General features: G+C 60.2%; 1 protein-coding gene across 6 annotated transcripts in view; it reads left to right on the top strand.

Annotated features, from left to right (window-relative positions):
• Nucleotides 1–24531, top strand: part of IGSF9B (immunoglobulin superfamily member 9B) — a 49784-nt gene that overhangs the window by 16163 nt on the left and 9090 nt on the right. For 2 of the 6 annotated variants that reach the window (XM_070399655.1, XM_070399653.1), the window contains exons 4-18: nt 2574–2725; nt 3016–3133; nt 4297–4438; nt 4734–4879; nt 7357–7499; nt 7799–7939; nt 8027–8143; nt 8332–8482; nt 9518–9641; nt 12363–12538; nt 14050–14276; nt 15067–15151; nt 17063–17224; nt 17511–17556; nt 18150–19799. In XM_070399655.1, coding sequence (XP_070255756.1) covers nt 2574–2725; nt 3016–3133; nt 4297–4438; nt 4734–4879; nt 7357–7499; nt 7799–7939; nt 8027–8143; nt 8332–8482; nt 9518–9641; nt 12363–12538; nt 14050–14276; nt 15067–15151; nt 17063–17224; nt 17511–17556; nt 18150–19799 — 3580 coding nt within the window. Of the gene's footprint in view, nt 1–2573; nt 2726–3015; nt 3134–4296; nt 4439–4733; nt 4880–7356; nt 7500–7798; nt 7940–8026; nt 8144–8331; nt 8483–9517; nt 9642–12362; nt 12539–14049; nt 14277–15066; nt 15152–17062; nt 17225–17510; nt 17557–18149; nt 19800–20442; nt 20527–21304; nt 21351–22599; nt 22654–24531 lie in introns of those variants that run through there. The other 4 variants (XM_070399658.1, XM_070399657.1, XM_070399659.1 and 1 more) reach the window with 4 other exon arrangements.

The raw sequence follows: 24531 nt of genomic DNA, 5'->3' as shown, positions 1-24531 counted from the left end.
TTTTCCTGAAAACTTGAAATTGTTCAAAGTACTTTCCTGATTAGCACCTAAATAATAAAGTAATTATGTAATTAGTAATTAATTTGTCACTTCAGGACATAATTTAATTTATTATCTTTCTTTTAAGCTTGATGCCAGAGGCAGTGGAGGCTGTGGCTGTATTCACTGTGTTTCCAGGGGCAGGCTTGGTGGTGGTGGGGGCGCGGTTGAGGGGGTGAAGGCAGGGGAGGGGGGTGTCTGCTGGAAGTGAGTGCACATTTCAGGGCAGGAGGGGAGGCCTGGGAGTGAGGACAGGATCCCCTTGTTAGGGTTTGGACCATTTTTGCCATTACTGTTGGTGTAGGAGACACTGGATGAGAATTGCCTCCTTCGAGGATGTCTGTAGAGTGTGTTTGTGTGTGTGATGGAATGTGCTTCTCAATTCATTCAGTATTCACTCTCCCAGTGTCCCCGTGTGCCCACGCTGAGCCAAGGGCTTACAAGGCTATGGGAGAAAATGGTCATGTTCATGCTCTTAAGGAGTTTTATGTGTTGTTTGTGTTGATCTGTAGGTGTGTGCATGTGTATGCTCATTCATTCATTCATTCATTCATTCAACAGATGTTTGTGGAGTACTCTATTACATGCCAGGAACTATGCTGAAAGCTGGGCATATGGTGGGATTTGTGGAAAAGATCTCTGCTCTCTCAATGAGAGAGAAACCTCATCAATCAGCTGCCCCTACTGGGGATTGAGCCCGCAACCCAGGCATGTGCCTTGACTGGGAATTGAACTGGTGTCTTCTTGGTTCATGGGTCGATGCTCAACCACTGAGCCACACTTGGCCAGGCAAGATCTCTGCTTTCTTTTTTTAAAAAAATATATATTTTATTGATTTTTTACAGAGAGGAAGGGAGAGGGATAGAGAGTTAGAAACATCGATGAGAGAGAAACATCAATCAGCTGCCTCCTGCACACTCCCTACTGGGTATGTGCCCGCAACCAAGGTACATGCCCTTGACCGGAATCGAACCTGGGACCCTTGAGTCCGCAGGCTGACTCTCTATCCACTGAGCCAAACCGGTTAGGGCAATCTCTGCTTTCTTAAGGAGAGGTAGTGATAAGTGCTTTAAGGAAAATGAAATAGGCTAAGGGGCAGGAAATGCTAGAAGTGCCATCTCAGATCGGCTGACCAGGCCAGGCCAGATGCATCTTAGCAAAGAACTGCATGAGCTAAAGGAGAGACGACTGTATGGAGCTCCAAGCAGCGAGGACAGCACATGCAAAGGCCCTGCGGTTGGATGTTCTTGGTGCATTCACGGTCGACAAAGAAGGCAATATGGTTAGAGCACAGAGAAGGGGGAAATATGATAGATGAGGTTGGCAGAGGGGCAGGGGTGCACCAAGGCTAAAATGCCCTGAAATCTTCTCGTTGCTTCAGAGGCTCCTGAGGAGATGATAATGATTGTGCATGTTTACATTTTACAAGATACTTTTTTCCACACAGATTTATTTCTCACATCGATCCTGGAGGGTGGGGGCATCAGGAAAAAGCCCAGAGAGGCTGAGTCACTTGCCCAGGGTTACCCAACGAGGGGCAGGCTGGTGCATGAACTTGGTCCTGAGCTTTGGATGCCTCGAGATGAGCTGAGAGTGGCATTGCGACCTCGCAGGGCTGGTGGTGTTCAGAGAATGGATGGTCCCAGGCGTCAAGACTGACCATACTGCCTCTACAGGCAGCTCCGAGAAGTGCAGCCCAGGCTCTTAAAAGCTTTATCCAGCACGATGGCATTTTAGTTAAAACTCCAACGCAGGTGGCCAGGGGGGCCGTGTAGGGGGCAGCCTTGCATAATCAGAGGAGCGTTAGGAAGGCAGCAGGCTGGCTTTCACGGCCCCGATGGAGGCAGGCGGCGAGTGTCCGGGTGTCACGCCTGGCTGGGCTGGGGCCGAGGAAGCAGGGTGTCATGCGTGGTCATGAGGTGAAAGGGAGGGTGAGGGGACATCTGTGGAGCCGGTGGCAGCAGCTGCGGGCTCTGTGGGAGCCTGGGGACAGCTGTCTTGTCTGTCACCGTCTTAGTGCTGAGCTCAGTGCTTCCCTGCAGATGCTCAGCAAACGTGGGTTTGTTGGGAATTTGCCAAATACAACGGAAAATGTGTAGTTTGGACACAGCCAGGCACGCTTTGAATTCCAGGTTTCCTCTCCCAGTGTAAGGTTCATGGGCAGAGGATGTCTCCACCTTCCCTCCTCCCTCCGTACACCTTGAAGAAGGTCAGGCATGAGCCTACGAGGAATGGTTACACGGGCAGTGCCTGGTGCGGGAATGATCACCGGGGCACGGTGCCTGGTGCGGGAATGATCACCAGGGCATGGTGCCTGGTGTGGGCGTGGTGCCTGGTTCAGGAATGATCACCAGGGCACGGTGCCTGGTGTGGGTGTGGTGCCTGGTGTGGGCGTGGTGCCTGGTGCGGGAATGATCACCGGGGCACGGTGCCTGGTGTGGGTGCGGTGGCTGATGGGAGGGGGTGTGGGGGGTTATGACACGCGGGGCAGCAGCCCTCGAATCACACCCTGAGCCTTTGCGGTCTCTTTGCAGCTCCCCCCACCTTTACAGAAACACCCCCCCAGTACATTGAGGCCAAGGAGGGGGGCAGTGTCACCATGACCTGCACAGCTTTTGGGAACCCCAAGCCGATTGTCACCTGGCTCAAGGAGGGGACACTCCTAGGTGCTAGTGGGAAATACCAGGTAGGTGTGCTGTTGGTGGGGCCACTGCTGCCCCCCCTTCTCTCTCCCTTCGCCTCTTTCTCCCTCTCCGAGGCGGTCTCCCACTCCATGGGACCAGTGACGCTGTGCAAAGGCACAGAGGGAGATGGAAGCAGCAGGCACACTGGCTGGGGTGTGTCGTTGGAGGGAGATGAAAAACGAGGCCCCTCCTCCGTCTCCCCCAGTGCGTGAACCCCGAGGCTCCCTCCGCCTGAGGGGGGTGTTGGGCGGGCTCCAGGTGGGTGCTGAGCTTCGTCTCTCCCTGGTCCCAGGTGAGTGATGGGAGCCTGACGGTGATGTCGGTCAGTCGGGAGGACAGAGGTGCCTACACCTGTCGCGCATACAGCATCCAGGGAGAGGCAGTCCACACCACCCACCTGCTTGTGCAAGGTAACAGGGGTCTCCCTGGCTGCTTTGTGCCTGAGGCCTTCCTCTGGGAGCCCCGCGGAGTGTGATTGGCACAGCTGGGGGCAGGGGGATGTGGGCAGCTGTGAGGAGCCGGGCAGGGCTCCTCCCAAATACCACGGACTTCACGCGGAAGCTCCCACGGTGGCCTGCCGTGGCTGTCACTTGGATGGCATGAGGCCCATGCTGGGTGGGTTTCTGTATCTGCCCAGGTAGCGTTTAAATAACTGAGGGCATTTGGCACTTGGTAGAGCTGAGGTCTGCATGGGCAGCACCTGGAAATGCTGGGCTGCCCAGAGGGTTCAGAGGGGAGGCATCTGGGCGGCCAAGTCTCTTCTCTGAGCTGAGCCCACCCACCTGCTCTGCCTCTGCCCGCTGCTGGTGGTTGGTGGTGGCTGTCCGGGCTGCCAGGACTGCTGGTCAGCTCTTCCTGCCTGTCTGCTGACTGGTGTGCTGAGTGGCATCAGGCTAGGGTTCCCTCTGCAGTTTGGAGGAGAAGTGGCCTCCTGCGGGAGAGCGCCGGCCAGGTCAGCTGCAGCCTGCCTGGAAAGCCAGCCCGGGAACGGGGATTCTCCCCTCTGTTTGCTCTAGACCCCCCACCCCCACCCCAAGTCCTCCCTCTGGGCGCCCTCTTACCCTCTCCTGGGTGAGCAGGGCACGCCTCTCGCTCCTCTGGGGCAGCATTGCTCCGTGCTCTGGACTGAGAGAGCCCTGGGGGCCTTCCTCAGTGCTCTCGGAGAGAAGATGGGCAGGAAGGAGCCTGTGTGTGTGTGTGTGTGTGTGTGTGTGTGTGTGTGTACGAGTGCACATGTGTGTGTGGTGTTAAATGGCTAGCATTTGTAGAGGGGTTATGCATGGGGGCAGGGGCAGGTAGGTGCCAGGCGTCTCCGCTGGCTCAAGGGGGTGGGGCACACTGTGGGCACATCCAGCACCACCTGCATCTCTGGGACCTGTAGGCAGAGTAAGGACCTGAGCACTGACAGCAGTGAGAAGCGTCTCCATGACAACGGCCTGGGGCCGTGCTGCTAACTCGGGCCAGTGCAGCCCCCAGCCTCCCTCTCGGTTCCAAGCACCCTTCCCAGAGGCCCTGGTGCTCCCTCCTCCCTGGCCCCGCCTGGTGAGGTCATGCTGGTTTCCTGTGTCCCCAGGGCCTCCCTTCATAGTGTCCCCTCCTGAGAACATCACTGTCAACATATCCCAGGATGCTCTGCTTACCTGCCGGGCGGAGGCGTATCCCGGCAACCTCACTTACACCTGGTACTGGCAGGACGAGAATGTCTACTTTCAGAAGTGAGCATCCTGCCCAGACCTCCTGGGGGCGGAGCGGCCAGGGGCCCCCGGGCCAGGCCTCCGAGCAGGGCCTGCTGCAAGCTGCCCTGGGGCTCCGGGAACTTGGAGGGGGTGGTCCGTGCACAGGTCCCGCCTGTGAGGGCCGTATCTACACCGAGGGGCCCTGGGATGCAAGGGCGCAGTGGGCTCTTCCTCGTGCGTGGGGGTGAGGGGCTGCGTCCCTCCCCTGGTGTTCATGGAAAATCCTTGTCTCCTCCCCGCCCCCTTTCCCCGTGACGCCTCGTCTCCTCTACAGTGACCTGAAGCTGAGAGTGCGGATCCTGATTGACGGCACCCTGATCATCTTCCGGGTGAAGCCTGAGGATGCAGGGAAGTACACCTGCGTCCCTAGCAACAGCCTGGGACGCTCCCCGTCGGCCTCCGCCTACCTGACTGTGCAGTGTGAGTAGGGGCAGGGCGGGCCTCAGCTGGTGGGGGTTCCGGAAGGTTCGGGCCACCTTAGCCAGACGGGAGGCTGGAGGGCAGCCTCAGGTCAGGGGATGTGGGAGGAGGAATGACGGAGACAGGAAGCCAGGACAGCCCAGGAAGAGGCCCGCACCTGGGACGGTCATGTGAGGTGAAACCAGCCTCATGGTGTCTTCTGGGGGCCACGTGCTGGCTGCCTCACGTCGGCCGAGCCAGCCTCAGGTTGGGGTCAGGGGTCGGCAGACCTTCTGGACGCCAGCCAGCACCTGTCTCCACTTGGGGTGGGACACTTGGTGGTGTTTTTTCTCCGGTGTCTGAGGAGGTGTAGCTTGAACCCATGTGGGGTTAGATGTCCATCCGCCTGGACGGTGTGAGGGGCCGGGGGACAGGCCCTTCTCCCGGTCCAGCTCCCACAGCACCTGACTCCCTCTTGCTTCCCCGTACCCCTTCTCCGGGGCTGCCGAGCTCCCAAGGAATGAGCTGCTCTCGTGCCAGAACAATGGGGGGCTTTTGTGCGAGCACAGGATTCAGTTTCCTGATCTTGAAGACTGTTGCAGAGTCACTGCTCCCCACCCCCTGCGAGCCAGCCATTGTGAGAGAGCAGGATGAGCCATGAGGATTCATCTCTTCCTTTTGATTTGCTGATGGTCCTGTCACTCAGGCCACAAAGGCCCCGTGGCTGCTGCAGGTGACAGGCTGTCCATCACTTGAAGGCAGGAGAACTGCTCACCCTGAAGGCCAAGGCGGGGAGTGGCAGGGTGAGGAGGGTCACCGTCTGGAGACCCAGGAGTCCGCACTTGAACTGGGGACAAGGAGAACAGCGGGTGACCCCAGGAGGCGGCTCACCTCTGACCCAGCCTCGCAGAGCTGGGCGCTCGCCTGTCTGCATTGCATGCGTGTGGAGGTGGAGCCAGCGGGACCCGGAGCCTGCCAGAACTCCCACGCTCCCGTGCCTACTGCTTTCGTCCCTGTGCAATGATTTTGCTGCTTGCGGCCTAGGCATCACCTCTTCACTCTGCTGGCCGCTGACCGAGAGGACTGTCGGCGTGCTGTGTCAGGAGGCCCACGTTGCTAAGAGCTGTGAGGCCCAGGCCATCAGGTCTGTCCCACCCAGACCTACAAGTGGGAAAAAGCCAGGCAAGAAGCTACTATAAGCGACTTACCATATGCCTCGCGCTGTGCTGGACGCGCAGGAACCAAGGGGAGGGGGATGCCTCTTGGAGCAGGATCCCGGCTGGCTGATGTCATCTGTGCGGGAAGGTGGCAGTAGCGGACAGAGAGAACAGCGGGGGAGTCTCGGAGGGGTGATGGCTCTCTCCAGGACTGAGGCCGTTCCTCGGAGCCATGGGTGCTTCCGTCTCCCTCTCCCACTTGTCTCTTTTTACCTCCTTCCTGCCTTCAAAGAGAACCCGGGGGGGGGGGGGGGGGGGGCGCGGGTGTGAGATTTTTCAGGTGGGTGAGACAAGGATCTTTATTTCTGCTAAAAAGCAGTGTTCAGAGTATTTCCCATTCATAAATGCTTTGAAAACCTTGGAGGAAAAGAAGAGAAAAAAAACACCCTCTACCATACAAAAGTAGGAGGCTCTGTCTAAATATATACCTCGGCCTGGTATTTATGTAATGCTGTTCTCTGAAGAGCTCCAAGTGCTTGAAAGATCCCAGCTCATTCATCCTCTCCGCCTCCCTGGAAGTTCCGCGTCTTTCCCCTCGGTAGCCCTCAGGGAAGTCGGGGGGAATCGGAAGGTGATGGATGACTCACCCACATGGCAGGATGCGCGGCTCTCGCTGCTGCCCCAGGAGCCTGTCGTTGGCTCTGTGGCCTGGGCTGAGGGTGCCCTCCAGCTGCACAGAAGGGAAACAGGCCTGGGACGGCAGCCAGCAGAACGGACAGAGAGGAACCACCTGTGGTTCGGCCTCGCCCGCCTCATAGATGGCCATTCATTCCTCTTTGGGCTTAGGGTGTGGAGCGAGGAACCGGCTCAGTGATAGGACTTGGGGTCAGCAGGTGGGGGAGGGGGTGGTCAGGGTTGACTTTGAGGGTGGGAGTCGAGGGAGGGGCTGGGGAAATGGACAGGAGAGCCCCGCCTATCCGGCAGCAGTGTTCACATCTGGTCTGGGGCAGGCAGCTCGTGCCTCAGTGCCTCTGGGCATTCAGAACAGAAGCGCTGGGCATCCTGGAGGCCGGGCAGACAGAAGCCTGCAGCCTGCACTGGTGGCTCAGCGTGGCCTCGGGGCCATCAGCCCAGGAGGCCGGGGTTTGGGGGCTGCGGTGGGCCCAGCACTCAGCTCCGTGTTGAGCACTGAGGACACCAAGTGTTCACTGAGCGGGTGGAGGGTGTGAGGGGCTATACTTTGGGGGGTGCCTGTGTGGTGGCTGGGCCCCCGCCTGGAGTTCTCTCTTCTTGACTTCCCTTGTGTCTTTCTTCTCTCCCACCCGACACTACCCTCTCCAGACCCAGCCCGTGTCCTCAACATGCCCCCCGTGATCTACGTGCCCGTGGGAATTCACGGCTACATCCGCTGCCCCGTGGACGCAGAGCCACCGGCCACCGTGGTCAAGTGGAACAAGGACGGCCGCCCCCTGCAGGTCGAGAAGGTGCTAGAGAGACGCATGTGGGATACCCATGAGACGCACCCTCCCCGACATTAAGGGGCTGCCTCTGGGTGTCTGGGTCCTGCCAGGAGCCTTCCCCTGAAGCTCTGGCAAGCTTAGAGCTGCTCCCCATGGGGGTCCGCAGCTGGCAGGGCACCGAGACATCCCACCTCAGGGCAGCTGGTCTCTGTCCGGCCTGCCCCCAGTGGGGCTAGTGGAGCCGCCCTGCTCGGGTCTGGCCCTGTTGGGGCCGGGACTGGTGCGCACCCCTGACCGTGGCCCCGCTCTGCTCCCTCCGGCAGAATCTCGGTTGGACCCTGATGGAGGACGGCTCCATCCGCATCGAGGAGGCCACAGAAGAGGCCCTGGGCACGTACACCTGTGTGCCTTACAACACCTTGGGGACCATGGGCCAGTCTGCTCCCGCGCGGCTCGTCCTGAAGGTGAGGCCCGGGGCTGCAGGGGCCTCCGAGCGGTGGTGCCTGTCGTGCCCCCCGTGCCCACCTCCACGCCCGCTGTGCTCCCTCCAGGACCCCCCGTACTTCACGGTGCTACCAGGCTGGGAGTACAGGCAGGAGGCCGGCCGGGAGCTCCTGATCCCCTGTGCTGCTGCGGGGGACCCCTTCCCTGTCATCACCTGGAGAAAGGTACCTCTGGGTCCCGGAGCTCCCAGGACGCGTGCTGGAGGGAGGGTGTCTGTTCTGGGGGTCCACGTGCCGGCTCCTCCGACCCTGAGGTGTTGGTGGCTTCTCTCCTCCCCCGCCCGACCCGGCTCCTCCTCTCTGCCCCCCCCCCCCCACTCCTGCCCTCCTCCTTGCCCCCTTGCTTGGCCAAGGTAGGGAAGCCCAGCAGAAGCAAGCACAGCGCCCTGCCCAGCGGGAGCCTCCAGTTCCGAGCCCTGAGCAAGGAGGACCACGGCGAGTGGGAGTGCATCGCCACCAACGTGGTCACCAGCATCACTGCCAGTACCCACCTGACCGTCATCGGTACGGCCGCGGGCAGGCAGGGGGTCCGGGTGCTGGGGAGTGTGGGCGTCTGTCCCCGTCAGTCCACCCTGAGCCGGAGCCTCCGCAGGTCGCCGGAGCCCTCTGCGGGCTCTGTGAGGGAGGGGACGTGGGGCCTCTTCTGGGAGGTCTTTTTTGTACCCAGCAACCCCCCGACACAGAGTTGAGGCCCCTGCATGCCCAGTAGCCATGGCTTGGAGCTCTGAGTCTGGGGCCTGCGAGGAAGCTGGGAGGCAGGAACGGGGGATCTGAGAGGAGGATGCCCCGAGATGAGATCCCTGGTGGGGCCTGGCACAGAGCCGGCGACCGTTCACCTCTCCTGGGGCACCATCGGGCATTCTGCTCCCGCTGACCGGCCTGAGGTGCCTGCACCGTTTTGCCTGCACTTCTGGGCGCTGACAGCTGCAGTGGTCGCCACAGCCAACAGGCCGGGAGCGTTTCCCACCTGTTTCAGGCACTGACCAGCGGTGCCTGGCTATGTACCACTTGGGAGGGGCAGCTGCGATGGCCCAGGGCATGTGCGTGGACGTGAGGCCGGCGGCGTGGGCACCTTGCTCAGTGCCACCTCACTGATGCCTGGTGGGCAGGGCAAGCCAAGTTGAAGTTCTTCACTGCCCACGCCCGAGTTCGGGTGCGTGTGGCTGTCTCCTGAGGCTGGGGAACCCTATAGGAGAGAGGTTTGGGGTTTTTTGGCTTTGCCTGTGACCGTAAGGAAGTTTCTGTGCTCGGAGGTGGGCACAGGGCTTCGACCTCGGGTGGTAGAGTGGCCAGGTTTCCCTTTGGCCCACGCTCCCAGGGCTCGTGCCCCTCCTGCCGGGTGGACTAGGTGGCACAGTGGGCCGGGTTTCCTTCTCGTATCCTCCGACCCAGCAGGCCAGGGCGCCAGCTCCTCCGAGCGCCCCCAGCCCCGGCCCCTCCACATGGGGTGCTGCCTTCTGCAGCAAGGTTTGCGGGGGCCCAGCTCGGGGGAGGGGGGCTCAGTTCTTTCGGTCTGAGAGGTCTCCACTTGGTCTCCAGGCACCAGCCCCCACGCCCCAGGCGGAGTCCGGGTCCAGGTCTCCATGACAACTGCCAACGTGTCCTGGGAGCCCGGCTACGATGGAGGATTCGAGCAGACATTCTCAGTTTGGTACGGACCTCTGTGAGTCAGCCCCGCATGCTTTGCTCTCTGCTTCTCCCTCCCCACCCCCACTTCGGTCCGTGCCTGGGTAGGTGGGGTTCTGAGAAGGAGATGGTTCTTCACCAGATCCCACAGGAAGAGGTGTGTTCGCAGTGGCTAAGGTCTTGGGGGGTGGGTGGGTGTGTATCTGGGGGACTCTGGACGCCCCTGTATGCCCAGCCAGAGGTTTGGGAGACCGGGGCCTGAGCTGTCCATCACGCCCTGCTTTCTCCCCTGCTGACCTCACTGTTGTGACCTTGTTGTGTCCTTGGCCCATGCTGCGTTTCGGTCCCCCGGTCCTCTGGAGTCTGGGGGGAGACTCCTGATTTCCAAGGGCATTGTGAAGCACCCCGAAGTGCGGAAGCTGAGTTTTATTCTGTGGCCCCCTCCCCGGGGGTTGCAGAAACCAGTGGGGAGGGGGACTCCCCTTCCTGGCCAGGTCTTCAGCACATGCACGTTCCCTCTAGGACCCCATGTCTCTATTGTGTTCATGTCTCTTATGCATTTAGCCAGATTCAGCGATTTGACATCCTTGCCCAGACCTGGGGGTAGGTCAAGATCAGAATCTGGCTGAGGACCGGAGGGTTAGAAAAGGGAGAGAAAGGCCACAGCCGGCCCCTCCCATTGGATCGCCCTCCCCAACATTGCTCTCCTGAGCCAAGAACTGCCTGCCTGCACCATGGGCATCCCTTACGGGGTGGAGGGATGAGCCCCTCACTTCTTCCTCGAGAAGGAAGAGACCTGTCTCCCCTGGGTGGGCATCCCTGCCAGACTCAGCCCTGGGAGGAGGAAGCTTCAGATCCAGGGGGAAAGGCCTGGAGATTCAGAGAGAGCCCCCGATACACCTCTAACAGTGAGGGGAGCTGAGAGGGAACCCGCTCCTTCCCATCATGGGGACGTGGTGGGTTTTTCCCAGACTGACATCCTGGGCATATTGAGTTCTGGAGCGGCCAGCTGGGCCCAGGTGGTGAGCTGGGGGGGACTCTGAGCTGCAGCCGGATCACCCCTCCCCTTATCTCTAGGCCTCCCCGGCAGGGTGGGCGCAGGGCGGGGTTCCTCACCACCCTGCTGGGTGACCCCTGCAACATTCCAGCACCACCGCGGGGCAGCTCCCTCGCTAGGGCCGCGTCGGGTGTAGCCGAGCCACCTTTGGGGATGCCAGGGGCCAGGTCTGGGCATCGGTAGGGGTTTCGCTGGCTGCTTGTGGCTCTGCTCCACGCTGCTGCTCACCTGTGTTGCTTTTCACTCTTAGCTCACTCGCTGTGGTGCCTGGGCAGGGAAGGGCAGGTGAAAAGGTTGGGAGGTCTCCTTCCCTCCGTTCTTTCCGATGACCTCTCACTGTGTAATGACATACATTTGGCGATAGCATTTTCTGTTTTGTTTTTTTCCTGTGCTTTTCACCGCCTCAGCTTCAACTCCTGGGCATACATGGTATTGAGCCTTCAACCTACAGGGGAACCTGTTGGGCACCCACTAAATGGTAGCTCAGGCCTGAGAGGGCTGTGTGGCATCTCAGTCCACGGGGCGACGGCTCCTCCCAGTGGTGATGCCGGGCACTGCACCCGTAGGAGATGCAGATGGAGCTGGGTGGTGGTGGGCTGTGTAGAACTGGTATTGGGGTGACCTTCCTCTTCATTGTGGTTTCTAACCCGTCAGGCCTTAGGGAAGCTGGTCCCTACTCCGGGGAAACCCCAGGCCATCTTTGTCATGTACCTGGGACCTACCTCCTCCTCCCGACTCCAACCTGGTTGGACTGAGAGAGCCCCCTGTGACTCCAGGTCCCACTGTTGGCTGTCCTTGTGAGGGTGGGTGGCCGAGGTCACCTGAGTGTCGTTAGTCCCGCTGTTGCCAAATTGCTCATCGTCACGGTCGTGCTGTGGTACCTGCCTCGTTTCCAGGGTCCTCAGAGCCTCTCTTAGGGTTGTGACCAGGCTGAGCTGATCCCAAAGCACAGTTGGTAATTTGACCGGTGGATTTTTTAATTTTTATATAAATATTTTTATTGATTTCAGAGAAAGGAAGGGAGAGGAAGAGAGAGAAAGAAACATCAATGATGAGAGAGAATCATTGACTGGCTGCCTCCTGCACACCCCACATTGGGGATTGAGTCTGCAACCTAGGCGTGTGCCCTGACGGGAATTGAATGGTGACCTCCTGATTCATAGGTCGATGCTCAACCACTGAGGTATGCCAGCTGGGCTTGACCGGTGTTTTTTATTATTATTATTTTATTTGATTTGATTGATTTCAGAGAGGAAGGGAGAGGGAGAGAGAGAGAGAAACATCAATGATGAGAGAGAATCATCGATCATCTGCCTCCTGCACACCCCCTACTGGGAATTGAGCCTGTAACCCAGGCATGTGTCCTTGCCCGGAATTGAACCTGGGACCCTTCAGTCCGCAATCCGACACTATTCATTGAGCCAAACCAGCCAGGGCTTGACCAGTGTTTGAGCATGACTTACACCTGAGTGTCCCTTGTAGAAGAGGAGGTGCCATGGGGGCTGGTGACCTGGCATTGTGAGGCGTGGCCCATCGAAGTCGGGTGGCCATCCTTCCTTGGCCGTGACCTCTTCCTTGAACCTGAGGAGGCCAGCCCAGCGCCGCCGCCGCCGCCTCCGGGAGGACCGTGCATGCTCTCGGTGTCTCCAGTGTAACCCACCCACCCTCTTGTCTTTGATCCTCTCTCTCTGCTGTGGCCAGGATGAAGCGGGCGCAGTTTGGACCCCATGACTGGCTGTCTCTGCCAGTGCCCCCGGGGCCCAACTGGCTGCTCGTGGATGCCCTGGAGCCCGAGACGGCGTACCAGTTCAGCGTCCTGGCCCAGAACAGGCTGGGGACGAGCGCCTTCAGCGAGGTGGTCACTGTGAACACTTTAGGTGAGGTTCCCGCGCCGCGGTGCTGAGGGTGTTTCCCGGAGGAGCTGGGGTGGGTCAAGGTCCCGTGTGGTCCGGGCGGTGGCAGGAGGGGTCCCGGAAGCTGACATTGTCGTGCCTGCTGCGTGCCAGGCGCCTTCCTGGGAGCTTTCTGCAGTCCTGTCACTAGAGCTCCCGGGAAAGATGGGTCATTCCATTTTGTGGGGCTCGTCTATACCAAAGCACGTCCCCGCACGTCACTTTGGGCCGATTCCTGGTGCATCCTTAGCTGGACAGAGGAGGCTTTGAATTTGTCCTTCCTGGTCAGGCCACGTGTCCGCGCCTTCCTGTGGCTTCACGGGTCGGGGGACTGGGAATCCTTCTGCCTCCTGTACTTCGGCCGGCCCTTCCCTCTGGCCCCGGCTTCGTTCGTTGGCAAGTGTGTGGCTAACCCTTCCTTCCTGGGCTCAGCGGCCACTTCTCCCACCTGGGGCCAGAGCGGGCAGCTAGGAGCAGGGGGCACCGCCCAGCCTGCTTTACTGCCACCCAGGGGGCAGCAGGGACAGTGCCAGCGCTGCTTGGGGTATCCCCATCAAGTCTTGATTTCCTGCTGGGCCTAGCGGGGAGCTGGAAGAGCAAACTGTGTGCGGGAAGATATCCCTGCTTCCTTGGGAAGAGAACCAGAGATACGTTTGCAGTAGTTTTGTAAAGATGCTATCTTGTTAAAAAGCTGATTGTATTTAATGTGTCCTTCTGTAGCTCCCATTTTATCCCTTCTTTTTTTAAAAATTGATTTTAGAGAGAGGAAGGGAGAGAGAGATAGAAACATCAATGAGAGCCCTAGCCGGTTTGTCTCAGTGGATAGAGCGTCAGCCTGTGTATCAAAGGGTCCCGGGTTCAATTCTGATCGAGGGCATGTACGTTGGTTGCAGGCTCCTCCCCGGCCCGGGCCCTGTTCCAGGTGCATGCAGGAGGCAACCAATCGATGTGTTTCTCTCACATCGATATTTCTCTCTGTCCTTCCCTCTCTCTTCCACTCTCTCTAAAAATCAATGGAAAAATATCCTCGGGTGAGAATTAAAGAAAAAGAAAAAAGAAAGAAACATCAATGAGAGAGAGAGACATCGATCGGCTGCCTCCTACACATCCCCTACTGAGGACTGAGCCCACAACCCGGGCATGTGCCCTGACTGGGAATTGAATCAGTGACCTCTTGGTTCATGGGACGATGCTCAGTCCACTGAGCCACACTGGGAAAGCCACACTGGCTGGGCCCATTTTGTCTCTTCTGTGGAACTGGGCTCCTCCTAGATGTTGGAAGTGCTCTGGACACAGGAGCCCAGGTGCTGGCCCACAGCCACGCCACCTTCCTGTGGGGCGGGAGGGCTCTCTTCTGGGACACCCTGGCCCCTGAGATGATGCCTGCACGGGCGTGTGACCATCGCCTCGGGGCCACGGTGCCCCGGGGACACATGCTGAGTCAGAGATCTTGTGGACGGCGACCTCAGCACTGTCTCCCTTCTCTCCCGCCACAGCATTCCCCATCACAACCCCAGAACCCCTGGTGCTGGTTACCCCACCGCGGTGCCTCACAGCCAATCGGACCCAGCAGGGTGTGCTGCTGTCCTGGCTCCCACCTGCCAACCACAGCTTCCCCATCGACCGCTACGTCATGGAGTTCCGTGTCGGAGAGCGCTGGGAGATGCTAGACGATGCCATCCCAGGCACCGAAGGAGACTTCTTCGCCAAGGATCTGTCACAGGTGAGCATGGCGCTCCCCCTGCTGCTGCTGCCCAAATTCTGGGAGTGACAGGACTCCTGGAGTCCCTGGACGTGGATCTGTGAAGTCTGGCCACGGACTGATGGACCACATACCCTGTTCATGTTCTCACCCAGAGCTGCCCACAGTGACTGGGGTTCCCCAGACTCAGGACCAGCTCTCCCAGGGGCAGTGGGGGGTTGTATCACTGAGGGGTTTCTCCAAGTGCAGACACAGAAGCGAGGGCAGGGGACAGTGGGCAGGGCAGGCCCGGGGTGGGTCACCAGACATTGACCTGAGCTCCTTGCTGGGAGCCTAGCTACGATGGACAGGAGTTCCCAGGACTGTCTTTAGCTCCACCCTTTACCGGTTCAGAGCCCGGGGCATACATTATCCTTTTCCAGCCGACCTCCTTTAGCCGGAGAGAGAAAGCCGCCTATTCCCTGGGAAAAGCCAGTCTCGCCTACCTTCTGTCTCCCTTCCCTGGACACTCAGGGCTGGAATTGGCTCGTGCCTCCTTCGAGCCCCCGAGTGCCTCTCTTCCCATCTTTCCTCTCCATGATCTCACTGGACATCAGCCGTGGTCAGAGTATTTACACCACAGCAATTGGCAAAGGCTACAAACCAGAACTTCTTTTTTTTTTTTCACTTGAGAGCGGACTGTTACACGCTTCAGGACCACTGCTTTGGGTGCCGTGTTCCACGACACGTTCTGGCGGGGTCAATGGTGGTGTGGTCAGTGGCGGGTCAGTGGCAGGTCCCTGGCTGATGGGTGTTGTCCCTCTGGCTGTAGGACACCTGGTATGAGTTCCGGGTTTTGGCCGTCATGCAGGACCTGGTCAGCGAGCCCAGCAACATCGCCGGCGTCTCCAGCACAGGTACTTGGGGGTGGGGGTCCTTTTACAGCTGTGGGGACACAGCCCAGAGCCCCAGGGAGTCAGGTCCACGCTCCTGCTTCCACGGCGGGTGGGGTTTCGCCATCTCGAGCTGTGCTGACCACAGTGTCCGTAAGGAAGCCTCAGAGAGGAAGTTAGCAGATCTCATACTGTTGTCAGAAAGAACTGGTTTAAGTTCTTTTTCTTTCTTTCTTTTTTTTTTTTAGTATAGCAAAGGTGGAGATTTATTGAAGAACAAGTACAGACTCCCACATGGGGAGGGGGAAAGGGTCCCCCTTTCTTTCTTTTTTTAATATGTTTTTATTGATTTCAGAGAGGAGGGGAGAGGGAGAGAGAGATGGAAACACCAGTGATGAGAGAAAATCATTGATTGGCTGCCTTCTGCACACCCCCTACTGGGGATCGAGCCCACAACCCGGGCATGTGCCCTTGACTGGAATCGAACCTGGGGCCCTTCAGTCCGCAGGCCGATGCTCTATCCACTGAGCCATACTGGCTGGGGCAGAGTTATTTTTCTATCAACTCCATTTCCTCCCGTGTGACCCTCTGTAATGGGGTGGGGCCAGAACAGAGATAACATGTCGTCGAGCATCCACTGAGCGCCTGCTGTAAGACCGCTGTAGAATTATGGTGCTTTTATTGGGAAAATTGCCATTGGGTGGTGTTGCCCTTCACTCCTTCCTCTCCCTTGATTTTTTTCAGGCTCAATAAGGCCCCCACCCTGGCATTTCCTCAATTTCACTTTTTTTTTCTTGCCTCTGGTCCCATGTCTACACATCTTTCTCCAGCTACAGTGTCTGAACCCCGCAGGTCCCTCTGTCTCCCCGTGGAGCGGCTCCCTTGGTTCCCTAGACTCGGGACCAGCTCTGGGGCAGTGGGGGGAGGTGCTTGTTTAGTGAGAAAGCAAGGGCACCATTTCCATGGGCACTGCTCCCCGAGGACCAGCTGGCAAGGAGCTGGGCCAGGTGTGGGGGCAGGGGAGGGGACAGGGGAGGACAGAGGTGGCATGAGAGCGTCGGGTGGAGTGAAGGTGACTTCTGTGCTCTGTGGGGCTTTTACAATTTTTATTTTATTTAAAAAATGTTTATAATCTGACGATTACATATATATATATATATATATATATATATATATATATTTAAAATATATTTTTGCTAGAGGCCTGGCGCATGAAATTGGTGCACAGGTATGGTCTCTAGGCCAGGCCTGTGATCAGGGCCATCTTCTCCTGCTGCCCACAGTCGGCCCCGCCCCCCGCTGCCACCCACCCCTGGTCCCCTGTTTGCCATCGGGTGATCGGTGTGTGACGGCCAGGGAAAGGGACCAAGAGGTGGTCAGTGCGCCTCATAGTGACTAGTCCAGCAGTTGTTCTGGTTGTTCTGTCATTAGGGTCAATTTGCATATTACCCTTTTATTATATAGGATTGATTTCAGAGAGAGGAAGGGAGAGAGGGAGAGAGAGATAGAAACATCAATGATGAGAGAGAATCATTGATTGGCTACCTCCCACACTGGGGACCGAGCCCACAACCCGGGCATGTGCCTTGACCAGGAATCGAACCATGACCTCCTGGTTCATAGGTCGACGCTCAACCACTGAGCCACGCTGGCTGGGCGTAAGCACTAGATTATTATATGATATTAAAATGGTCACCCCCACAGGGTAAGGTATTGATGCTCTTTCTTCTTTACCAGCTATGTGGTGGCTCCCTGGCTGTAATCCATCCCCTCCACTCCTCTCCTGCCAGGCAGCCCTCCTCGGGGCTGGAGCCTGAGCCTGAGCTTTACTGTTGTCTGTGCTTATGGCCAGGCCACCACATGGGGGCTGGGTGTCAGAGTGGGCGGGGCCTCGGGAAGAGGACGCCTCCCAGGACTCCATGCCCCTCCCCGCAGACATCTTCCCCCAGCCGGACCTGACGGACGATGGCCTGGCGCGGCCCGTGCTGGCTGGCATCGTAGCCACCATCTGCTTCCTGGCGGCAGCCATCCTCTTCAGCACCCTGGCCGCCTGCTTTGTCAACAAGCAGCGCAAGCGTAAGCTCAAGCGCAAAAAAGGTGGGTGCGGTCCCCGCCCCCGGCTCTACCTGGCCCGGGTTCAGAAGCTCCCCGTCAGGAGAGACGGCCTGTGTGTAGGGTGGGGCCCCTTGAGAAGAGGGTAGAGTTGCCAGTGGGACTTGATTTGAAAGAAGGAGAAAGGACATGGGGACCGTGGGAGAGTCTGAAGAAGGCAAGCGCCTGGGGGTGGGGACGAGCTCCCTCATGGCTCAGCTCTGGGCCCTGTCGACGCTGGCGTGTGTTTTGGTGTCTCGGCCTCAGCAGGTCTCCCCCTCTCTCCTTCCAGACCCTCCGCTCTCCATCACCCACTGCAGGAAGAGCCTGGAGTCCCCGTAAGTGCCCCGGCCCGGCCCCGGGGGACACGCTGCTTGTGGTGTGCGGGTGGACGGTCAGGGTGGACGGTCAGGGTGTGACAGTGGGCGGTCCGCCTCGCTCAGCCCGTCTCGGCTCTTCTCTGCTGGTTACCGCAGGTTGATCGCGCTGTTCCCCGCAGAAGGAGCAGTCGTGTAAATGATCCAGATTCGCCGAGAACCCATTTCTCTTTGGCTTCGAGTGTAGTTCTGTGATTTATTTCTCGGTCATCCTAACAGATTTGCCTTCTGAATATGTTTTGTGTTGTCATAGTATAATGAGCTTCTTTCTGCGAGCAACCTGGGAGGGAGTGAAGTGGCAGGTGGGACTGGACAGAGCCCAGCAAAGTGTGGGGCGGAGCGGAATAGAAGTAGAAATGCGGGTGCTCACTCAGAATACACACCTAGACAAATGGAGAGTGTTGGCCCAAGGGTTTCACGCCAGACTATGCAGTGACCTGCGATCTTGTTCCCTAGTCCTGTCTTCCCTGGTGACTGTGGTTGGTGTTGGCTCAGGGAACACAAAGGAGTAACGGCCCGTGTGTCCCCTGCCTCACTCTCCTGCTCTCCCACAGCCTGTCCTCGGGCAAGGTGAGCCCAGAGAGCATCCGGACGCTCCGGCCCCCCTCCGAGTCCTCCGACGACCAGGGCCAGCCCGCAGCCAAGAGAATGCTGAGCCCCAGCCGGGAGAAGGAGCTGTCCTTGTACAAGAAGACCAAGAGGGCCATCAGCAGCAAGAAGTATAGCGTGGCCAAGGCGGAGGCCGAGGCCGAGGCCACGACGCCCATCGAGCTCATCAGCAGAGGCCCCGACGGCCGCTTTGTGATGGGGCCCTCCGAGGTGGAGCCCCCGGTGAAGGGCAGGCGCATCGAGGGCTTTCCCTTTGCCGAGGAGACGGACATGTACCCCGAGTTCCGCCAGTCTGACGAGGAGAATGAGGACCCCCTGGTGCCCACCTCGGTGGCTGCCCTGAAGTCCCAGCTGACCCCTCTGTCGTCCAGCCAGGAGTCCTACCTGCCTCCACCAGCATACAGCCCCCGGTTCCAGCCCCGCGGGCTGGAGGGCCCCGGCGGCCTGGAGGGGCGGCTCCAGGCGACAGGCCAGGCCCGGCCGCCCGCCCCCCGGCCCTTCCACCACAGCCAGTACTACGGGTACCTGAGCAGCAGCAGCCCCGGGGAGGTGGAGCCGCCGCCGTTCTACATGCCGGAAGTGGGCAGCCCCCTGAGCTCGGTCATGTCCTCCCCGCCCCTGCACATGGAGGGGCCCTTCGGCCACCCCACCATCCCCGAGGAGAACGGAGAGAACGCGTCCAACAGCACGCTGCCCTTGACTCAGACCCCCACGGGCGGGCGCTCCCCGGAGCCCTGGGGCCGGCCGGAGTGCCCCTTCGGGGGCCTGGAAACCCCGGCCATGATGTTCCCCCACCAGCTGCACCCCTGTGATGTGGCCGAGAGTCTGCAGCCCAAGGCCTGCCTCCCCCGAGGACTGCCCCCCACCTCCCTCCAGGTGCCCTCGGCCTACCCGGGCATCCTGTCTCTGGAGGCGCCGAAGGGCTGGGCCGGCAAGTCGCCGGGCAGAGGCCCCGTCCCAGTGCCCCCCGCCGCCAAGTGGCAGGACAGACCCGTGCAGCCGCTGGTGAGCCAAGGGCAGCTAAGACATACCAGCCAAGGTATGGGCATCCCCGTGCTGCCTTACCCCGAGCCGGCCGAGCCGGGGGGACACGGTGGCCCCAGCACATTCGGCCTGGACACCCGGTGGTACCAGCCCCAGCCCCGGCCCCGGCCCAGCCCCCGGCAGGCCAGGCGCGCCGAGCCCAGTTTACATCAAGTGGTGCTACAGCCCTCCCGGCTCTCGCCTCTGACCCAAAGCCCCCTCAGCTCCCGCACCGGCTCCCCGGAGCTGGCCGCCCGGGCCCGGCCTCGCCCCGGCCTCCTGCAGCAGGCTGAGATGTCCGAGATCACCCTCCAGCCGCCGGCTGCCGTCAGCTTCTCCTGCAAGTCCACGCCGTCCACGGGCTCCCCGTCCCAGAGCAGCCGCAGCGGGAGCCCCAGCTACCGGCCCGCCGTGGGCTTCACCACTCTGGCCACGGGCTACCCCTCCCCTCCTCTGGGCCCCGCGGGGCCTGCGGACAACTTGGATGTGTTTGGACAGACGCCTTCCCCTCGAAGGATGGGGGAGGAGCTGCTCAGACCAGAGCCCCCCCCACCACAGTTACCTACTTCAGGGTGAGTGTGAGCTGCTTTCTCCTGCCCACCTGCACCTGGTCATTTTCCTGCCCCCCTCCCTCACTCCGCCCTCCACCCGTCCATCAACCAGAGTGACAGGGCTTGTCTGGAATCGCTGCAGCCTCCCTGTGGGGGAGTTCTGGTCTTGGCATCAGCAGGGTATGGTCAGTTGGGGTGGGGTGGGGCTTACCTGCCCAGGTACCCTGCCAGGAGCAGGAGGGTTCTTCTCCATCCAGCCCAGGGCTCTCAGGAGTGGGCACACATGGGCCCGGGGAGGGGCGTGGCATGCCCCAGGGACGGTCACCCGAGTTCCTGGTGGAGTGGAGAGCTCACCAGGTCCCTGGGATCCTGGCTGTGGGGGCGGTGCCAGGGTTTGCCCGGAGACCTCGCATCCAGGCTCCTTTGCTTCCCAGCCCCTCCTCCTTGCTTGGCAGGACCCTGAAGCCTGGCCTCCCTGGACCCCCCAGGCCAGGGGCGCCCCTCTTCCCAACCCTGCCCTTAGTGGCCTAGTGAGCACCGGGCCCCTCCCACGGCCTCTCCCAAGGGGTGTGGGGGGCATATCCTGGAGGCTGGGGGCCAGATCTCAGGCTGTGAATCAGGGGCCTGGAACCACACACCCCACCCCAACCTGTGTGCCTCGCAGGAAGCTGCAGACAGACAGACAGACAGACAAGCTCCTGCGATCAGCCTGCCCGAGAGAGCACACTCTAAACAGCTGGTGTTCCAGGTACCAATCAGCCTGGACGCCTGTCTGTGCCTTTCTCTGTCTTTCTTCTTCTTCTCCTCCTCCTCCTCCTCCTCCTCCTCCTCCTCCTCCCTGTTCTTCCTCCTCAAGTCTGTCTTTCTGTCTCTTTCTTCCTTCTCCATCTTCTCTGGGTTGGCCCAACTTGCTCAGAAGAGCCTGCAATGTCTCGGTAGTACCCCTGGTCCCCCTCCCCTCCCTCCCTCTCCCCCCCCCCCCCCCCGCCCCCTCCCTGCCTCCCTCTTTCTTTCTGGTTCCGTCCTTTGGTCTCTCTTAGTGTGGCCGCCTGTGCGGGGCGCCCAGCTCCAGAGGAGCTGGCCTGGTGGTAGGCAGGATGGGTGGCGGTCGAGGAGGAGCCCAGAGCCCTTCCCTTGCCCCACTCATTCCCACCCTGTCTGGTACCTGGAAGTGCAGGCCTCCCCTCCCACCCCACCTGCTCCTGGTGGGGGCGCAGGGAGTCCTGGGAGCGGAGGGGAGCTCTAGCCGGCGCCAGGCCAGGTGGTGCGCGTGGTTGCGTGGTGCCCGTGGTGTCTGCCGTAGATGCTGTGGGCGCAGCCCTGTCGTCCGCTCTGCAGCGCGCTCATCTGCTCTGTCCCATCGTTGGTCTGGCTCTCTGTCTCTCTCCTCTCCTTCCCTCGCCCCATTCTCTGGCCTCCTTGTCGGTTCTCTGGTCCCCGTGCTCCCCCCTCCTCCCCTCTGGGTGTGCGTGGGTGGTTGCCCCGCGGCCTGTGTTGATAACTGCTTTGTTTCTGATTGATCTCAGCTATCTGGGCAGTGTTGTCGAGACAAGCCTCTCCTCAGCTCAATAGGTAAGGGAGCTCCGCGGCCGGGGGGCGGGGGGCGGACAGGCGGACGGGGCTTCGGCAGGGCCATCGCTTCCTCTACAGGGGAATCCAGACCATGTCCCTTCACCCCCTCCGTGGGGGCGGCAGCCTCTGCTCCCTGAATCCTACGGCTTCTGGGTTCCCCCCCATCACGCTGCTCCAACAGCCCCCCCAGGCCACGCTCGGGCACTGCCTCGCTGCAGCTTCTCGCCCTGCCCGCCCCACATGTCAAGCTCTCTCCCAGAGCCGCCCTGCAGTCTCCTTACTCAGACACCTTGCCATTCCGCTGCCCACACACTCAGAGCTGCCCCGGAGGTCCCTCGGGGCCCTGCATGCACCTGAGGGGCCCACAGTGCCTAAGACCTGCTTGGCCTCTCTGTACCCTTGACCATCTGTCGGGGGCCACACTGGAACCAGGAACACCCACCCTCTCTCTGCCCCATTTTCCCAGCAGCCTCAGGTAGAGCACCCCCTCCCCCCGGCACTCCCAAACTCAGACCTTCTCTGGGGTGGCTGGCCCCTCGCTGTCTTCCTGGGGTCTTACGAATAGTTGGTCCCGTCAGGGAGCACAGAGTTGGGGTGCAGCCCAGCTCCTTCCCTTGGCCACGGACGGGGCCCTTCTTAGGACCAGGCCACCGGGGTCCTCTGAGGGCGGGGGTGGGAAACGTTCCCATGTCCACGCTCCTTGCGTTCTGCTGCTCGCCCTTGGCTATTGCAAGGCTGGGCTGTGGACCTTGCCCTTAGGGTCACATGGCTCTCAGGGTCCCTGTGGCAACCACTCCTGACCCTTGAGTTGCAGCTGCAGGGAGTCCAGGGGAGCTCGGAAGAGGCGAGGACAGGTTTCAGGCAGGGTTGAGGTGGCAGGAGACACACACTCGCCCGGGATGGGGGCCTGCACTCCTCCTCGCTGCCCCCTCCCGGAGTGGCTCCTTCGGGGCGGGGGGGGTCCTTAGGAACTGGGCATGCAGAGGGGTATCAAGTCTCTTAAAAAGGCTGTTAGGGTTACGCGAGGCTCGCTCTCGGGGTAACTAGGGAGACGCTTCTTTTTGCCATGGACGGGAGTGCGTAGGCCCCTCTGGTGCCCCGGCCTCCATGGCTGGAAGCGGTGCCTTCCATTGCCACCTGAGAGGTCCACGGGGGGCTGGCCATGCTAACTGGGGACTATACAACGTTTGCAGTCATCAGAAAGGCGTCCCCTGGTGAAGATGCTGAGCCATTTCTTTACAACCTGCAGCTAAAAAAGTGCCAGCAGCCAGGAGGCCCTGGAAGAATGTGTGGCGTATGGCCGGCCGGGGCCCCACTTCGGCCACCGTGCGCACTGGGAGGACGTGCAGGGTCAGGCGGTCTTTGTGAGCTCCTCTGCACTAGGGCCTCCGTGGCCTGAGGGGGGACGCTCAGAGTGGCAGTGACTGGGCTGTCCTCCATCTCCCGCTCTCCCTCCCTGCCGCCCAGTGATGGCCCCGCGGTCACCACCCCGCCCCCCCCCCCCGCCCCCCGCAGGGGTCACAGCTCCAGGACCAGCTTTTACCCCACTCCTGGAAAGTGCTGGACCCCATTCTCATTGCTCCTGCCCCTCCCCTCCCCCAGCTGTTGGGGGCCCTCCGCCCCCATGGTTCCCTCCGTGTCAGATCTGGGGGAGCTGAACTACTCTATGCTCACTGCCCAGCAAACCCAGCAACCAGGGGCCACACGAGAGAGCATGGCTCCCTGGAGCCTGGCCCGCACCCCCTCCCAGGGGAGTCAGACCTCCCACAGCCTCGGAGTTAGACCTTGACGGTGCTGGGCTGCGGGTGCTGGGCTGCGGGAGCCGCCACGCCTCCTGCTTGCTGCGGGCTTCCGGGGTGCGGTCGCTGCGGGCCATTGGGAGGCGCAGGCTCCTCGTCAGACGCTGTCCTCACGCCGCGCCTTTGCATGTGTCTCCACTCGGTCTTGCTTGGAGATGTGACACGTCTTGTCTACGTCCGTTCTCGCTCTGTTTCCTCCAGTCGCTTCCCTGTTCCTTCTCCCCACACCTGCAGGTGTCTCCCCGCTCCCCTCCTCCTCTGCCCCCTCCCCTTTCCTCCTCTTCCCAACCCCCTCTCAACACGGGGTATCTGTGGACTGTTCTTCTGTGAATGGCTGGGAGGCTGAGGGGTTTTCTCAGCTCCCTGCTGGGGACCAGTCGTCGCACCCCTATCCTCAGAGCTCCCTCTGATCCCCTTTCCCGTTAATACCGACTTTGGCCTCCGTTGCACATGCAGGTGGGTCTGGGAGCGTGGAGGGATCCCCTTTTCCTAGAGGAGCCCTGGGAAGGCGCTCCCATTTGGAACAAGCTTCTGACTTGGGAGGCCAAGCACTTGGCGGGCGCCCCGATCCCTCTAGAAACGGACCATCTGTGGGCAGAGAGCAGAGCAGCTGTCAGCCAGGCGCCTGGCTTTCTGCTCTGTACCAGTACGTGGAGCATAGTCCTGCCTTTTCCTTGGCTACACCGTGTACGTGTGTGGATTCCCTCAGCCCGCCAACCGCAGGGTCTAACCAGACAGGCCGAGCCCGCTCTCGGGCAGTTAGGAAAGAGGAGGCAAGTGCTCGTTAAATCGTGCGTCTGCCTGGTGACTGGAGGGGCCGCTGAGAATGGTGTCTTCATGGTCCACTCTGTGGGCATTAAGGGCAGGAAATATCCTTAATGGATTTGGATTTTGGCTTTCCTGTCCTGTGTCGGCCTACATTTGAACCAGGAGGTCTTTTTCTCCACTCCTCTGGGTCAGCATAGAGCTAAGCAGCTAAGGGAAGCTTAGCTAAATGGTCATGATTTGGATTTCGTATGGATTTTATGGGGAGAGAGAGAGAGAGAAAGAGAGAGAGAGAGAGGGAGAGAGAAAGAGAGAGAGAGATCAAGTCAATTCCAGGCAATTTTGGGTAGTTCTGACCTGCAGAGAAATGCTACTGGCAGTGTCTGGGCAAGGCGATACGGCAGATCCAGGAGAATCCCTGAGCCCGAGGCCTTGGCCGTTCAGTAATGCTCCGACTCCTTGGGAGACGGAGCACCCAGAGTTGTGGGTTCCTGGGCGCTTGAGCAGAATGGACCAGTCAGGAACGAAACTGGGAGCTCAGCTTCCCGGACAGCCCAGGGCTGGATTCCGTCCTGATAGGGAACCTGCCAGCCAACCTCAGGTGCACTTGCCACCTT

The sequence above is a fragment of the Myotis yumanensis genome, unplaced genomic scaffold (genome assembly GCF_028538775.1).
Source record: "Myotis yumanensis isolate MYYU_CA2020_CCGP unplaced genomic scaffold, mMyoYum1.0.hap1 SCAF_19, whole genome shotgun sequence".
NCBI classification, from domain to species: Eukaryota; Metazoa; Chordata; class Mammalia; order Chiroptera; family Vespertilionidae; genus Myotis; species Myotis yumanensis.
The sequence above is the reverse complement of the archived record's forward strand: the minus strand, read 5'-3'. Positions and strand labels throughout refer to the sequence as shown.